At 37.8% G+C, this 18,283-nt stretch overlaps 1 protein-coding gene across 1 annotated transcript in view; it reads left to right on the top strand.

Moving 5' to 3' along the window:
* HDAC9 (histone deacetylase 9) overlaps positions 1–18,283 on the top strand; it is a 1,013,429-nt gene that overhangs the window by 682,799 nt on the left and 312,347 nt on the right. Inside the window, exon 14 of the mRNA XM_061198513.1 lies at positions 75–255. Within this exon, the coding sequence (XP_061054496.1) occupies positions 75–255 (181 nt within the window). The remainder of the gene's footprint in view (positions 1–74; positions 256–18,283) is intronic.

The raw sequence follows: 18,283 nt of genomic DNA, 5'->3' as shown, positions 1-18,283 counted from the left end.
GTTGCCATGTCACTCTCAGTGTCTCCCTTAGTGCTTGTCTCATGTTTCTTTCTACTGTGCTCTTCTCTCGACAGCAGCCCTTCCTGGAGCCGCAGCACGCACGTGCGCTCTCGGTGCGCCCAGCTCAGCTGGCCGCGGATGGCGTGGACGGATTAGAGAAACATCGTCTTGTCTCCAGGACTCATTCCTCCCCTGCTGCCTGCATTTTACCTCACCCAGCAATGGACCGCCACCTCCTGCCTGGCTCTGCAACTGGTGAGAATCCTTCAAGACTCTGCCTAATAGGCAGGCTAAATACACCGTTCTTGTAGGATTAAGCGATTTAAGTGCTCTGAATAACTCCAAGAGCAGAACACTCCATTTTAACCCAGTGCAACACAAATTTTATGAGATTATATTGGCCACAAGACAAACAGCACATCTGATAAATCTTGGGCTTAGTATTAATAACCTCATAAATTGTTATCATTCAAGGGCCTGGAAAACACATCAACAGGTGCATGGGTCCCTTTTGGAAACAAAAATCCCTACAACATTCTTTAGCAGTGTTCCTCAGTCTCTTCCTTCTAGTAGTCCTGGCCACTAGGAAATTTATGATGCTGGCTTCATTTGAGTCTGAAGAGTGCCCCTCTTCCAGTTTGTTTTTTTTGCTGTTTTGTTGGTGTCCCTGTTTTCTTCTGACTTTCCATACAAATGACTCATAGGAGACAGTGGTGCCAAGGCAAACCTTGTTTAATTCTACATACATGAGTTCCATTTCCATTTATTATGGCACCGATGGGTGGGCTATTTGACCACCCTCTTCCTTTGCCTACAGCTGTGTTTGATATTTCAGAACCTGGCTACAGAGGAAAACAAACCAGATAATTCCAAGGCCAAAGGAAGGTCAAGTCCGGAACACACACAAAAAAAGGGTGCTATTCTCTCACAAAGGAGCTGTACCATAAATATCCATGTGGATAAATATTCCTTTAAGTCTGCTGGCCCCTGTTCTTGTTCCGTGCTCTCAAACTGTGGCTCATCAAATAAAAGATATTCTAGCCCTAAGGGCTCATAACTTGGATGCAGCAAGGGGAGAATTCAGATGTACCTTCCCCCAAAGTGTCTCACAGGTTATCTGATTTATTTTTGAAGCAGTTTTTAGGATTCGGAGTTTGTTTTTGTGGCTTCTGTGACCTCAAGCAACCCTTTGTGCTTGGAAAAGTTAAAATACTTTTTCTGAAATCACGTTCCCAAGCCTTGATATCATCTTTTATTTAAAAATCAATGAACGAAATGGCCAAGTTATTTAACTTTGGCAGACATCTTAATAAGTATGCATAGGAGCTACTTTTTATAATGTGTTACACCACAAGCCAACATTCCATACTAGGAGCTACAGTCGTTATATTTGGATATATTTCCTTCACCACATTAGCCACTGCCTCTGATCCCTCTATAACTTGGAGCAAAGCGGACCTGTCCTGGTATCCCAGACGACCCAGGACTGCAGCCCACTGTCAGCGGAAGCCGCTTGGATCAGTCAGGCCTGGTTCTATCCCTGGTCTTCAGAGAATTTTTGCTCAAAGCCAGATACATGATGTAGAGAAATACTTTTTGTAGGTAGTGAGAGCAGCAGCCTTTAAGAATTAGATACTTCTCAATTCTTTTTACTGAAAGTTTTTTTTATTCAGCCCTAAGCTTTCAGAGACACAGACACCCTATTGTAATGCAGGTTACATTCACTCAAAATCATTTCCTTAGTTTAAAAGTGAGCTTGATTATAAAGTTTTGTGGTGCGATTTCCATGTGCGCTGCTGTCTACTATTGTAATCCTACTGATAGTTTCTTTTCTTGGTTAAGAGGGGTGACCCTTTCCTGACATGCTTTGGTTTCCTCTACTTTTATATGTTCCTTCCGTATGAATGAAGCAAGATCTCTGAATATTAGAATGATCCTACTAGTTTGAGAAAACATGTTGAACAGGGTTTGTAGGCCTTAAAAGAATCAGGTGAAAGGGTGGACTGCAAACCAAATAACATAAGCATGACATAAACATAACCTAATCCTTCAGACTGAAGACTGGGTCATTTCACATGATTAGTTTCTTTCTCATTATGTCAACATCCTAGTATTTATCAGAGTTTATATTCCAAACACAAATAGGGAAATCAGCTTGAGTTTATTTTCATTTTTAATGTACGTGATGAGGCACGTTTCTTGCCTAAATGAGAGATTATATAAACTTATATTTTAAAAAATACAGGATTTTGTACTTAGTAGGTATTCAATAAATTTTAGTTGAATGACCAAATACTAATTTGTAGTATATGTACATGATATATGTACATATAAATCGTAAACACTTAGGAATTTACTAGTTCAAATTTGAAAACACTGAAAATGAAAGTTACTTTGTAATTATTGTTCTGTAAAGAACGACTAAGTGATTTCAAAGTTACATACTTCCGTAGAGAAGAACCTTCTTATTGTCTTATTTACCTTAAGAATGTTGCATCCTAACACTTAAATTCTTAAAGTAAAAATATTAGATATTTTTTTTAAAAACATGCAAAGTATATAATTTATGTATCTGTTAATAGCCCCTCCACTGTCATTGGCACTAAAAATATATATTTGATTGGTGACTTTCATTTAGTGCTTTTCCAAATCCAAAGGAAATGAAATGCACTGTCTTCACTCTGGTCCTCCACATATTATTCTGGCTTTATCCAAACTTAAATTTCCCCTGTAAGCTACATACTCTTACAATCCACATGATCTGAAAATTCATTTTAGTATTTCTAACAATCTTTATTTTAGAGGAGAACTCTTAAGGCTTTCATTTGTGGTATGTTTGAAAACAAGTTTTTTAAGCATTACATGCCTTTCTTTTGGCTTTTTAATATCTGGTGTAGATACATCCAGAAAAATCAAGTGACATTTAAGTCACTTTGAAGTCACATGTTCTTTGAGAATATTTAGCGCTTTTTTTTTTCAAAAGAAAGTCATAAATCTTAAATACTCAGTGGTTGTTCCACTAAAAAGTAAGGAAGAGAAAACAAGTTGTAAGGGTAAGCGATTTGCTGAATTTCATTCTCTAAGAGCTATACATTTTGAAACAACTAAAAAGTTACTCAATACTAAACTCACATAATTTTCAAGGCACAACATTCAAACCTTTACCCTCCATGTGATCCTCAAGACTCAACTAGAGTAGCCACACCATCCCCTTTTTGTAAAGAACAAAGCAGCGGTCCAAGGGAAAAATGTGGTCTGAACTCAGTCAGTTGTTGAAAGATGATGTCTCTAGTCCATTTCCTGTGAGAACTTGAATGGACCAAGAAGCGGACTAAGATGCAGCCACTCCCTGGTGGCCCTACAGAGAGCCTGGTTGAGGATATTTCTGGATGAACAAGAAGATGACGCACCTGCTGTAGTGCTAATGAAGAACGTGTATTGTAGAGCCAGGTTGCCACATATTCAAATGAATTTTGTTATATTGGAATATGAGTAATAATATTCAACTTTTATATCGTATTGAATTTAAGAGGTGCTTTTTTCATTCTATGTAAAGCCAAGGCATGGTGTTTGTATGAGTTCTGATGACTAAGGAAAGGGCAATGTATGTCATTTTCTCTGCCATAGTCTTCCTTTCTACTCAGCTGTTCCTAACAGAGATGAGGCATGGTCATGGCTCACAACAGACCATTGAGAGTAGATGATATAATTGTGCTAAGTTTACACCAAATGGGATTCATTGACACAAGAATTTAATGGCAAATAAATTTGATTGGCTTTATCTTCCCCATCACCCAGTACCATTTAAGGTCTTCTTTCTCCCAACACTAGGTTCCTTTACGTATTCTGTGAGTAAATTCTTTCTTTGTAACATTATCTTTTTAAGTCAGCGTCTAATGTGAAGTAGAATTATAGTGCTCAAACTAAACCAATGTTTATGAAAGCCATTACAAATAGTTTAGTTAAAAGAATTTTTAAATTGATGTTTAGTGGGTGGCACATCGTGACAGAAAGTGAAATACATTTGAATATTTCAGTGTGAGAATAGCAAAACTGGCCTTTTTTCCTGTTTTTTTAGGTTTGTTTTTGCTTTTTGTTTTTTAATTAAAGATATATTCCCAAGTCAGGCAAACTCCCGTTAATCTTTCAGGCTTTAGTTTACGTGCTATTTCCTTCATGAAGCCTTGTTCGGCCAGCTAAATCCAAATTAAATCAATTATGGTCCCTCATAACAAACTGGATTTTTCCCTGAAAGATTGTAATTATTTATTTTGGGGATTGTGTTCAGATGGGCTCTCTGTGCGGAAAGAGATTGTGTTTTCTCTTCTCTCTAACCCTAGCACATAGGTATATGGCTAGCCCAAGGAGGGTACTCAGTGTATGTACTTACTGTATAACAAACAAATGAATATCTGAATGAAATGAGAATAAATAGACATGAATTACATGCAACTACACACAGAAAAGATTATTGGTGCATTAAGTGAAATTTGGGAGTAACACTTATACTTTTTAATTCAAAAAAATGTTCATTGAAAGTAATTTGGTAAATTTGGAAAACTGTAAAGGAGAATCACCTATTATTCTATCACTCAGAGGTAACCATAAGTAAAATATACATTTATTTATTCCAGTATTTTTTCCTCTTCTTATGTGCCTCTCTTTAACAGAGTAAAGAAAAGTTATATGTGTGTTTGTGTTGACGTCTGTGGGCATGTGTATATCTGTAAATACGTATATGTGTGCATGTGTAATCGTGTGTGTGTATGTATATGTGTACGTGCATGTGTTTATGTGTGTTTTAAGACTTCTCAGAGTAACTAATGTTACCACCTGTATCAGAATGGAGAGATTAATTTCATTTGGGTAGATAATCAGTTTTGAAGTTACTGTCCTCAAATATATGTGCTTGAAATTTCTCCTGAAAAATTCCTCCAAAATTTGCTTATCTAATTCTCACTGAAGATGATAAAATAGCTATCTTTTTTATTTAGGAGATTAAATGAACTTGGTCACATATATATTATAACATATTTATTAACATAAGTTATAGCATATATTTTTAAAGTATATATTAATATACATCAGTTATACATATATGTATATGTATATATATATTTTTTTAATTAAAAAAATTGTTTTGGCTTTTTCATGCCTGAGAAAGTCATCCTATTACCTTCACACACACTTGGACACAGACTTATTTGGGCACACTTTTTGTCTGGAAATGTGGTTAAATGCTCAAGTATTTGACATTCAAGAGGAGAAGTCTGAGGTTAGCATTGAAGAGAAGTCGGAGGCCATCTTAGTATGTGTTCCTTTGTGGGCAGCTTGTTCATTCTTTTCTGGTGCCTCATAGTATATTTTCTTTATCCTGTTAATCCAAAAAACAAAACCAAAAAAAAAAAAACCCCAAATTATCTTTATGATGAGCATTTGCAGTTACATACTCATGGACATTGACTCTTTCTACTTATGGAAAAATTCTTCAATTATTCCGATTATTCAGTTAAATCTGATTTCTTCCTCGAGAACAGTCTTTTTGTTCAGTTGTCTATTCTCTGACCTCCATACTCTCTGTACATCTCTAAGTTTTTATTTAATGGCACTTATCTGGTTTTCTGAAATGTGAATTCCTTTTTTGTTCTCCAGTGTAGGTTTGAATTTTGCCACTATGTATTTAGTTTTCTTGCCATCCTCATTTACCTTACTCATCTTTCTTTTTACTCGTTAATTTAGCTTGATTTCTCCTTTTAGCTGTTGGCTCCTATTTTATAGGATCAGTGTCTTTTTTTTTTTTTTTTAAACATCTTTATTGGAGTATAATTGCTTTACAATGGTGTGTTAGTTTCTGCTTTATAACAAAGTGAATCAGTTATACATATACATATGTTCCCATATCTCTTCCCTCTTGCCTCTCCCTCCCTCCCACCCTCCCTATCCCACCCCTCTAGGTGGTCACAAAGCACCGAGCTGATCTCCCTGTGCTATGCGGCTGCTTCCCACTAGCTATCTGTTTTACATTTGGTAGTGTATATATGTCCATGCCACTCTCTCACCCTGTCACATCTCACCCCTCCCCCTCCCCATATCCTCAAGTCCATTCTCTAGTAGGTCTGTGTCTTTATTCCCACCTTGCCACTAGGTTCTTCATGACCTTTTTTTTTTTTTTCCTTAGATTCCATATATATGTGTTAGCATACTGTATTTGTTTTTCTCTTTCTGACTTACTTCACTCTGTATGACAGACTCTAACTCCATCCACCTCACTACAAATACCTCCATTTCATTTCTTTTTATGGCTGAGTAATATTCCATTATATATATGTGCCACATCTTCTTTATCCATTCATCCGATGATGGACACGTAGGTTGCTTCCATGTCCTGGCTATTGTAAATAGAGCTGCAGTGAACATTTTGGTACGTGACTCTTTTTGAATTATGGTTTTCTCAGGGTATATGCCCAGTAGTGGGATTGCTGGGTCATATGGTAGTTCTATTTTTAGTTTTTTAAGGAACCTCCATACTGTTCTCCATAGTGGCTGTATCAATTTACATTCCCGCCAACAGTGCAAGAGTGTTCCCTTTTCTCCACACCCTCTCCAGCATTTATTGTTTCTAGATTTTTTGATGATGGCCATTCTGACCAGTGTGAGATGATATCTCATTGTAGTTTTGATTTGCATTTCTCTAATGATTAATGATGTTGAGCATACTTTCATGTGTTTTTTGGCAATCAGTATATCTTCTTTGGAGAAATGTCTATTTAGGTCTTCTGCCCATTTTTGGGTTGGGTTGTTTTTTTTTTGTTATTGAGCTGCATGAGCTGCTTGTAAATCTTGGAGATTAATCCTTTGTCAGTTGCTTCGTTTGCAAATATCTTCTCCCATTGTGAGGGTTGTCTTTTGGTCTTGTTTATGGTTTCCTTTGCTGTGCAAAAGCTTTTAAGTTTCATTAGGTCCCATTTGTTTATTTGTGTTTTTATTTCCATTTCTCTAGGAGCTGGGTCAAAAAGAATCTTGCTGTGATTTATGTCATAGAGTGTTCTGCCTATGTTTTCCTCTAAGAGTTTGATAGTGTCTGGCCTTACACTTAGGTCTTTAATCCATTTTGAGTTTATTTTTGTGAATGGTGTCAGGGAGTGTTCTAATTTCATACTTTTACATGTACCTGTTCAATTTTCCCAGCACCACTTATTGAAGAGGCTGTCTTTTCTCCACTGTATATGCTTGCCTCCTTTATCAAAGATAAGGTGACCATAGGTGCGTGGGCTTATCTCTGGGCTTTCTATCCTGTTCCATTGATCTATATTTCTGTTTTTGTGCCAGTACCAAACTGTCTTGATTACTGTAGCTTTGTAATATAGTCTGAAGTCAGGGAGCCTGATTCCTCCAGCTCCATTTTAAGTTCTCAAGATTGCTTTGTCTATTCGAGGTCTTTTGTGTTTCCATACAAATTGTGAAATTTTTTGTTCTAGTTCTGTGAAAAATGCCGTTGGTAGTTTGATAGGGATTGCATTGAATCTGTAGATTGCTTTGGGTAGTAGAGTCATTTTCACAATGTTGATTCTTCCAATCCAAGAACATGGTATATCTCTCCATCTATTTGTATCATCTTTAATTTCTTTCATCAGTGTCCTATAATTTTCTGCATACAGGTCTTTTGTCTCCTTAGGTAGGTTTATTCCTAGATATTTTATTCTTTTTGTTGCAATGGTAAACGGGAGTGTTTTCTTAATTTCACTTTCAGATTTTTCATCATTAGTATACAGGAATGCAAGAGATTTCTGTGCATTAATTTTGTATCCTGCTACTTTACCAAATTCATTGATTAGCTCTAGTAGTTTTCTGGTAGCATCTTTAGGATTCTCTATGTATAGTATTCTCTATGTATAGTATCATGTCATCTGCAAACAATGACAGCTTTACTTCTGCTTTTCCGATTTGGATTCCTTTTATTTCTTTTTCTTCTCTGATTGCAGTGGCTAACACTTCCAAAACTATGTTGAATAAGTGTGGTGAGAGTGGGCAACCTTGTCTTGTTCCTGATCTTAGTGGAAATGGTTTCAGTTTTTCACCGTTGAGGACAATGTTGGCTGTGGGTTTGTCATATATGGCCTTTATTATGTTGAGGAAAGTTCCCTCTATGCCTACTTTCTGCAGGGCTTTTATCATAAATGGGTGTTGAATTTTGTCGAAAGCTTTCTCTGCATCTATTGAGATGATCATATGGTTTTTCTCCTTCAATTTGTTAATATGATGTATCACATTGATTGATTTGTGTATATTGAAGAATCCTTGCATTCCTGGAATAAACCCCACTTGATCATGGTGTATGATCCTTTTAATGTGCTGTTGGATTCTGTTTGCTAGTATTTTGTTGAGGATTTTTGCATCTAAGTTCATCAGTGATACTGGCCTGTAGTTTTCTTTCTTTGTGACATCTTTGTCTGGTTTTAGTATCAGGGTGATGGTGGCCTCGTAGAATGAGTTGGGGAGTGTTCCTCCCTCTGCAATATTTTGGAAGAGTTTGAGAAGGATAGGTGTTAGCTCTTCTCTAAATGTTTGATAGAATTCGCCTGTGAAGCCATCTGGTCCTGGACTTTTGTGTGTTGGAAGATTTTTAATCACAGTTTCAATTTCAGTGCTTGTGATTGGTCTGTTCATATTTTCTATTTCTTCCTGGTTCAGTCTCGGCAGGTTGTGCATTTCTAAGAATTTGTCCGTTTCTTCCAGGTTGTCCATTTTTTTGGCATAGAGTTGCTAGTAGTAATCTCTCATGATTGTTTGTATTTCTGCAGTGTCAGTGGTTACTTCTCCTTTTTCATTTCTAATTCTATTGATTTGAGTCTTCTCCCTTTTTCTCTTGATGAGTCTGGCTAATGGTTTAACAATTTTGTTTATCTTCTCAAAGAACCAGCTTTTAGTTTCATTGATCTTTGCTATTGTTTCCTTCATTTCTTTTTCATTTATTTCTGATCTGATCTTTTTGATATCTTTCCTTCTGCTAGCTTTGGGGTTTTTTTGTTCTTCTTTCTCTAATTGCTTTAGGTGCAAGGTTACGTTGTTTATTCGAGATGTTTCCTGTTTCTTGAGGTAAGCTTGTATTGCTATAAACTTCCCTCTTAGAACTGCTTTTGCTGCATCCCATAGGTTTTGGGTCATCGTGTCTCCAATGTCATTTGTTTCTAGGCATTTTTTGATTTCCCCTTTGATTTCTTCAGTGATAACTTCGTTATTAAGTAGTGTATTGTGTAGCCTCTATGTGTTTGTATTTTTTACAGATCTTTTCCTGTAATTGATATCTAGTCTCATAGTGTTGTGGTCAGAAAAGATACTTGATACGATTTCAATTTTCTTAAATTTACCAAGGCTTTATTTGTGACCCAAGATATGATCTATCCTGGAGAATGTTCCATGAGCACTTGAGAAAAATGTGTATTCTGTTGTTTTTGGGTGGAATGTCCTATAAATATCAATTAAGTCCATCTTGTTTAATGTATCATTTAAAGCTTGTGTTTCCTTATTTATTTTCATTTTGGAGGATCTGTCCATTGGTGAAAGTGGGGTGTTAAAGTCCCCTACTATGATTGTGTTACTGTCGATTTCCCCTTTTATGGCTGTTAGTATTTGCCTTATGTATTGAGGTGCTCCTATGTTGGGTGCATAAATATTTACAATTGTTATACCTTCCTCTTGGATCGATCCCTTGATCATTATATAGTGTCCTTCTTTGTCTCTTGTAATAGTCTTTATTTTAAAGTCTATTTTGTCTGATATGAGAATTGCTACTCCAGCTTTCTTTTGATTTCCATTTGCATGGAATATCTTTTTCCACCCCCTCACTTTCAGTCTGTATGTGTCCCTAGGTTTGAAGTGGGTCTCTTGTAGACAGCATATATATGGGTCTTGTTTTTGTATCCATTCAGCCAGTCTGTGTCTTTTGGTGGGAGCATTTAATCCATTTACATTTAAGGTAATTATCGATATGTATGTTCCTATTCCCATTTTCTTAAATGTTTTGGGTTTGTTATTGTAGGTGTTTTCTTTCTCTTGTGTTTCTTGCCTAGAGAAGTTCCTTTAGCATTTGTTGTAAAGCTGGTTTGGTGGTGCTGAACTCTCTCAGCTTTTGCTTGTCTGTAAAGGTTTTAATTTCTCCATCAAATCTGAATGAGATCCTTGCTGGGTAGAGTAACCTTGGTTGTAGGTTTTTCTCCTTCATCACTTTAAGTATATCCTGCCACTGCCTTCTGGCTTGCAGAGTTTCTGCTGAAAGATCAGCTGTTAACCTTATGGGGATTCCCTTGTGTGTTATTTGTTGTTTTTCCCTTGCTGCTTTTAATATGTTTTCTTTATATTTAATTTTTGATAGTTTGATTAATATGTGTCTTGGTGTGTTTCTCCTTGGATTTATCCTGTATGGGACTCTCTGTGCTTCCAGGACTTGATTAACTATTTCCTTTCCCATATTAGGGAAGTTTTCAACTATAATCTCTTCAAATATTTTCTCAGTCCCTTTCTTTTTCTCTTCTTCTTCTGGGACCCCTATAATTTGAATGTTGGTGCGTTTAATGTTGTCCCAGAGGTCTCTGAGACTGTCCTCAGTTCTTTTCATTCTTTTTTCTTTATTCTGCTCTGCAGTAGTTATTTCCACTATTTTATCTTCCAGGTCACTTATCCGTTCTTGTGCCTCAGTTATTCTGCTATTGATCCCGTCTAGAGTATTTTTAATTTCATTTATTGTGTTTTTCATCATTGCTTGGTTCCTCTTTAATTCTTCTACGTCCTTGTTAAATGTTTCTTGCATTTTGTCTATTCTATTTCCAAGATTTTGGATCATCTTTACTATCATTACTCTGAATTCTTTTTCAGGTAGACTGCCTATTTCCTCTTCATTTGTTAGGTCTGGTGTGTTTTGACCCTGCTCCTTCACCTGCTGTGTGTTTTTTTGTCTTCTCATTTTGCTTATCTTACTGTGTTTGGGGTCTCCTTTTCACAGGCTGCAGGTTCGTAGTTCCTGTTGTTTTTGGTATCTGTCCCCAGTGGCTAAGGTTGGTTCAGTGGGTTGTGTAGGCTTCCTGGTGGAGGGGCCTAGTGCCTGTGTTCTGGTGGATGAAGCTGGATCTTGTCTTTCTGGTGGGCATGTCCACGTCTGGTGGTGTGTTTTGGGGTGTCTGTGGCCTTATTATGATTTTAGGCAGCCTCTCTGCTAATGGATGGAGCTGTGTTCCTGTCTTGCTAGTTGTTTGGCATAGGGTGTCCAGCACTGTAGCTTGCTGGTCGTTGAGTGAAGCTGGGTCTTGATGTTGAGGTGGAGATCTCTGAGAGATTTTCACCATTTGGTATTACGTGGAGCTGGGGGGTCTCTTGTGGATCAGTGTCCTGAAGTTGGCTCTCCCACCTCACAGGCACAGCCCTGATGCCTGGCTGGAGCACCAAGAGCCTTTCATCCACACGGCTCAGAATAAAAGGGAGAAAAAATAGAAAGAAAGAAAGAAAGAGGATAAAGTAAAATAAAATAAAATAAAATAAAGCTATTATAATAAAAAATAAGAAAAAAATTATTAAGAATAAATTTATTATGAAAAATTTTTTTTAACTTTTAAAAATAGATTTATTAATTTTTTATAATAAAAAATAAGAAAAAATTATTAAAAAAATTTATGAAGAAAAAAGTTTTTAATTTTTTAAAATAAAAAATATGAAAAATCTTACTAAGAAAAAATTTTTTTTAATTTTTAAAAATAGAAAATAAGGAAAAAATTATTAAATCCTTTATTAAGAAAAAAAAATTTTTTTAAGTAAAAAAAAAACAAAAACAAAAAACGGACGTCCAATCCCTAAGACTAATGGTGAAAGCAAAGCTATACAGACAAAATCTCACCCAGAAGCATACACATATACACTCACAAAAAAAAGGAAAAGGGGAAAAATTAATATATCCTGCTCCCAAAGTCCACCTCCTGAATTTGGGATGATTCGTTGTCTATTCAGATATTCAACAGATGCAGGCACATCAAGTTTGTGGAGCTTTAATCCGCTGCTTCTGAGGCTGCTGGGAGAGATTTCCCTTTCTCTTCTTTGTTCGTACAGCTCCCGGAGTTCAGCTTTGGATTTGGACCCGCCTCTGCATGTAGGTCACCTGAGGGCGTCTGTTCCCCGCCCAGACAGAACAGGGTTAAAGGAGCAGCTGCTTCGGGGGCTCTGGCTCACTCAGGCCGGGGGGAGGGAAGGGTACGGATGCGGGGCGAGCCTGTGGCGGCAGAGGCCACCGTGACGTTGCACCAGCCCGAGGCGTGCCGTGCGTTCTCCTGGGGAAGTTGTCCCTGGATTACGGGAGCCTGGCAGTGGCGGGCTGCACCGGCTCCCGGGAGGGGCGGTGTAGAGAGTGACCTGTGCTCGCACACAGGCTTCTTGGTGGCGGCAGCAGCAGCCTTAGCGTCTCATGCCCGTCTCTGGGGTCCGCGCTGATAGCCACGGCTCGCGCCCGTCTCTGGAGTCCGTTTAGGCGGTGCTGTGAATCCCCTCTCCTCGCGCACCAGGAAACAAAGAGGCAAGAAAGTCTCTTGCCTCTTAGGCAGCTGCAGAGTTTTTCCTGGACTCCCTCCCGGCTAGCTGTGGTGCGCTAACCCCTTCAGGCTGTGTTCACGCTGCCAACCCTAGTCCTCTCCCCGGGATCCGACAGAAGCCCGAGCCTCAGCTCCCAGCCCCCGCCCGCCCCGGCGGGTGAGCAGACAAGCCTCTCGGGCTGGTGAGTGCTACTCGGCACCGCTCCCCTGTGCGGGAATCTCTCCGCTTTGCCCTCCGCACCCCTGTGGCTGCGCTCTCCTCCGTGGCTCCGAAGCTTCCCCCCTCTGCCACCCGCAGTCTCCGCCCGTGAAGGGGCTTCCTAGTGCGTGGAAACCTTTCCTCCTTCACAGCTCCCTCCTACTGGTGCAGGTCCCGTCCCTATTCTTTTGTCTCTGTTGTTTCTTTTTTCTTTTGCCCTACCCAAGTACGTGGGGAGTTTCTTGCCTTTTGGGAGGTCTGACGTCTTCTGCCAGCGTTCAGTGGGTGTTCTATAGGAGCAGTTCCACGTGTAGATGTATTTCTACTGTATCTGTGGGAAGGAAGGTGATCTCCGCGTCTTACTCTTCCGCCATCTTGCCCAGACCTCGGATCAGTGTCTTTTGACGTTTGAGGATCTCAAAAAGTTTCTAAAATCTAATTTTTGTTCCTATAGTAAATCAAATTCACTGAGCTAAGTAGTAGGAATGATGTTTCCTTTACAGTTTCTGTAGCATATTCTCATAGGCCCAGTTTTTTGTTTTTTGTTTTTTATTTTCTTCTGCTCACTCAATCTTTTAAAAAAAAATTTTTTTTTTTAAGTATAGTTGATTTACAATTTGGTGTTAATTTCTGCTGTAGAGCAAAGTGATTCAGATATATATTTTCTGACTTTCGTTTCATTATAGTTTATTATAAGATATTGAATGTAGTTTTCTGTGCTATACAGTAGGACCTTGTTGTTTATCTATTTTATATATAGTAGTTTGTATCTACTAATCCCAAACTCCTAATTTATCCCTCCCCCCACATTTCCCTTTTGGTAATCATAGGTTTGTTTTCTATGTCTGTGAGTCTCTTTCTGTTTTGTAAATAAGTTCATTTGTATCATTTTTTAGATTCCACATATAAGTGATAGCATAAGATATTTGTCTTTGTCTGACTTACTTCAGTTAGTATGATAATCTCTAGGTCTATCCATGTTGCTGCAAATGGCATTTCATTCTTTTTTATGGCTGAGTAATATTCCATTCTGCATATATACACTACATCTTCTTTCTCCATTCATCTGTTGATGGACGTTTAGGTTGCTGCCAGTCTTCGCTGTTGTAAATAGTGCTGCTATGAACATTGGGGTGCATATATCTTTTGGAATTAAAGTTTTATCCAGATATATGCTGAGGAGTGGGATTGCTGGATTGTATGGTAACTCTATTTTTAGTTTTTTGAGGAACCTCCATACTGTTTGCTATAGGGGCTGCACCAGTTTACATTCTCACCAATAGCGTAGGAGAGTTCCCTTTTCTACACACCCTCTCCAGCATTTATTATTTGTAGACCTTTTGTTGATGGCCATTCTGACCGGTGTGAGGTGATAGATACCTCATTGTAGTTTTGATTTGCATTTCTCTAATAATTAGTGATGTTGAGCATCTTTTCATGTGCTTTTTGGCCATCTGGTATGTCTTCTCTGGAGAAATGTCTGTTTAGATCTTCCACTCATTTTTTGATTTGGTTGTTTGTCTTTTTGATATTGAGCTGCATGAGCTGTTTGTATATTTTGGAGATTAATCCCTTGTTGGTCACTTCATTTGCCAATATTTTATCCCATTCTGTGGTTTATCTTTTCATTCAGTTTATGGTTTCCTTTGCTGTGCTCACTCATTCTTGAAAGCTTGAATGTAGAGTGGTCTTTCCAGATATTTGCCTGTAAATACGTAGTGAATTGTGTTTGACTTCACTTTTTGCCAACTTACATACTGGTTGGATCTCCTTCTCGGTTATATAGTTGAATGGCAACACTTAATCTAATTCCCAGGTTCTAACAGACTTTCATATAATGTTAGTTGGAAGCCCTAGGATGGAATTTCTTCCACCCACTTCCTTTTTACCTGCTGATACGATGATTTACATAAACAAACAAATCTAAGTCTTAGAAAATGCTCCTTATGTACTCAGAGGCACAATCTAGCAAGTTTTAAACAATTATTTTTGGGTATTTCATTTGCCTGCTGGACAAATCAAGTTTCACACGTAATTAAAAATCGTACTATCTGGAGGGAACTTACCTCAACATAATAAAGGCCATACATGACAAACCCACAGTCAACATCGTTCTCAGTGGTGAAAAACTGAAACCATTTCCTCTAAGATCAGGAACAAGACAAGGTTGTCCACTCCCACCACTGTTATTCAACATAGTTTTGGAAGTTTTAGCCACAGCAATCAGAGAAGAAAAAGAAATAAAAGGAATACAAATTGGAAAAGAAGAAGTAAAGCTGTCGCTGTTTGCAGATGACATGATACTATACATAGAGAATCCTAAAGATGCTACCAGAAAACTACTAGAGCTAATCAATGATTAGTAAAGTAGCAGGATACAAAATTAATGCACAGAAATATCTTGCATTCTTATACACTAATGATGAAAAATCTGAAAGAGAAATTAAGGAAACACTCCCATTTACCACTGCAACAAAAAGAATAAAATACCTAGGAATAAACTACCTAAGGAGACAAAAGACCTGTATGCAGAAAACTATAAGACACTGATGAAACAAATTAAGGATGATACCAACAGATGGAGAGATATACCATGTTCTTGGATTGGAAGAATCAACATTGTGAAAATGACTATACTACCCAAAGCAATCTACAGATTCAATGCAATCCCTATCAAACTACCACGGGCATTCTTCACAGAACTAGAACAAAAAATTTCACAATCTGTATGGAAACACAAAAGACCCCGAATAGCCAAAGCAATCTTGAGAAGGAAAAACGGAGCTGGAGGAATCAGGCTCCCGGACTTCAGACTATACTACAGAGCTACACTAATCAAGACAGTCTGGTACTGGCACAAAAACAGAAATATAGATCAATGGAACAGGATAGAAAGCCCAGAGATAAACCCACGCACATATGGTCACCTTATTTTTGATAAAGGAGGCAAGCATATACAGTGGAGAAAAGACAGCCTCTTCAATAAGTGGTGCTGGGAAAGCTGGACAGCTACATGTAAAAGAATGAAATTAGAACACTCCCCAACACCATACACAAAAATAAACTCAAAATGGATTAAAGACCTAAATGTAAGGCCAGACACTATTTAACTCTTAGAGGAAAACATAGGCAGAACGCTCTATGACGTAAATCACAGCAAGATCCTTTTTGACCCACCTCCTAGAGCAGTGGAAATAAAAACAAAAACAAATGGGACCTAATGAAACTTAAAAGCTTTTGCATAGCAAAGGAAACCATAAACAAGATGAAAAGACAACCCTCAGAATGGGAGAAAATATTTGCAAACGAAGCAACTGAGAAAGGATTAATCTCCAAAGTTTACAAACAACTCATGCAGCTCGACATCAAAAAACAAACAACCCAATCCAAAAATGGGCAGAAGACCTAAATAGACTTTTCTCCAAAGAAGATATACAGATCGCCAACAAATACATGAAAGAATACTCAACATCACTGATCATTAGAGAAATGGAAATCAAAACAATGAGGTATCACCTCACACCAGTCAGAATGGCCATCATCAGAAATCTACAAACGATAAATGCTGGAGAGGGTGTGGAGAAAAGGGAACCCTCTTGCACTGTTGGTGGGAATGTAAATTGATACAGCCCCTATGGAGAAGAGTATAGAGGTTCCTTAAAAAACTGAAAAAGGAACTACCACGCGACCCAGCAATCCCACTCCTGGGCATATACCCTGAGAAAACCATAATTCAAAAAAGAGTCATGTACCACAATGTTCATTGCAGCTCTGTTTACAATAGCCAGGACATGGAAGCAACCTAAATGTCCATTGACAGATGAATGGATAAAGAAGACGTGGCACATATATGAAATGGAATATTACTCAGCCATAAAAGAAACGAAATTGAGTTATTTGTAGTGAGGTGGATGGACCTAGAGTCTGTCATACAGAGTGAAGTAAGTCAGAAAGAGAAAAGCAAATATCATATGCTAACACATATATATGGAATCAAAAAAAAAAAGTTATGAAGAACCTAGGGGCGGGAGAGGAATAAAGATGCAGACGTAGAGAATGGACCTGAGGACACGGGGAAGGGGAAGGGTAAGCTGGGACGAAGTGAGAGGGTGATATGGACATATATACACTACCAAATGTAAAATCGATAGCTAGTGGGAAGTAGCTGCATAGCACAGGGAGTTCAGCTCGGTGCTTTGTGACCAGCTAGAGGGGTGGGATAGGGAGGGTGGGAGGGAGACACAAGAGGGAGGAGATATGGGGATATATGTTTATGTATAGCTGATTCACTTTGTTATAAAGCAGAAACTAACACACCTTTGTAAAGCAATTATACTCCAATAAAGATGTTAAAAAAATTTTTTGTACTATCTGGTACTTTGATTTAAGTGTTCCTGTTAAAAGATATTATAACAAATAATTCAGGTATTAGAATGTAAAGAGTATAGTAGAAATAGAAAAAACTAGGCAAGATAAACCTTATGGATAGATTAGAATGATGGATAGAAAGTATAACAGCTGCTGTGGGTATGATTTAGAGGTTATTAGAAATGACCCTTACTTCAAAATAGCTCCATGTATCTATGTTAGTAATTCTACCAATTGCAGGCCATTTTTTAAAGATTTTTTTTTTTTATTTTTAAAAGGTCATCTTTGACCTCCCAGCCCCGTATTTTTGTTTCTTCCTTACCATACAGAGTCTTTAAAAAACATGTCATAAAAGTATATTCGTAAGTACCTCACCTTTACTGCTAGATCATAAGTTAAATGTAATAAAATGAAATTGCTGGTACCTGGATCATTGTGAGCGTTCAATGACTGTTTACTGAACCTGCATCTTTTAGGAAAGATATTATGTTATATATATTTGTGTTGTGCTTGGTTCAGTTCTTTGGCCCTGAAAAGTGTTTAATATGTGTTGTTGAGCAAATCCTTAGGAAGGTGTGAAACCTCAGGCATTAACCAGAAAAGCAATATGAAGTTGAATGTTAAGAACTTGTGATCAGGATTAGGAGTTTTAGGTCTAAAGATTCTAGACTCAACTTTCCTAATAGACCAAGGTGGACTCAGCCTCGCCATCATATAAGATTGGGCATAAACCCGAAGATATGAATGGTTTCTATGGCTAAATAATGACTTAACTACACACAGTGATTAAGGAAAGGGAAAGATGCTGCACTTTGTGCTTCCTCATTTAATAAAACTGAAAGCCAGAGAAAGCACAAAGTCCAAGCTTATCTAAAAAAAATATCAAAAAAATTGAGTTTTTTTTGGTAGAAAATAAACTACTAGAGTTTAAAATTCAGGTAAAGGCTTTATGTTAAGACTACTTTGTGTATTTTCTCAAAACCTAATTTTAACTCTTGTCCCATTGATTGAGAGAGATTGATCCATTGGCTTATGTTGTAAGTGGTAACCAGTGGGGCAGAAAGGGTCAAAGAAAAGTAGAATTCCATATGAATCCCAAAGAGAAGAGCAGGCTTGTTTCTCACCCTGTAAGTTTTTATTACTGGAA

Source organism: Eubalaena glacialis, chromosome 8 (assembly GCF_028564815.1).
Source record: "Eubalaena glacialis isolate mEubGla1 chromosome 8, mEubGla1.1.hap2.+ XY, whole genome shotgun sequence".
NCBI classification, from domain to species: Eukaryota; Metazoa; Chordata; class Mammalia; order Artiodactyla; family Balaenidae; genus Eubalaena; species Eubalaena glacialis.
The sequence above is the reverse complement of the archived record's forward strand: the minus strand, read 5'-3'. Positions and strand labels throughout refer to the sequence as shown.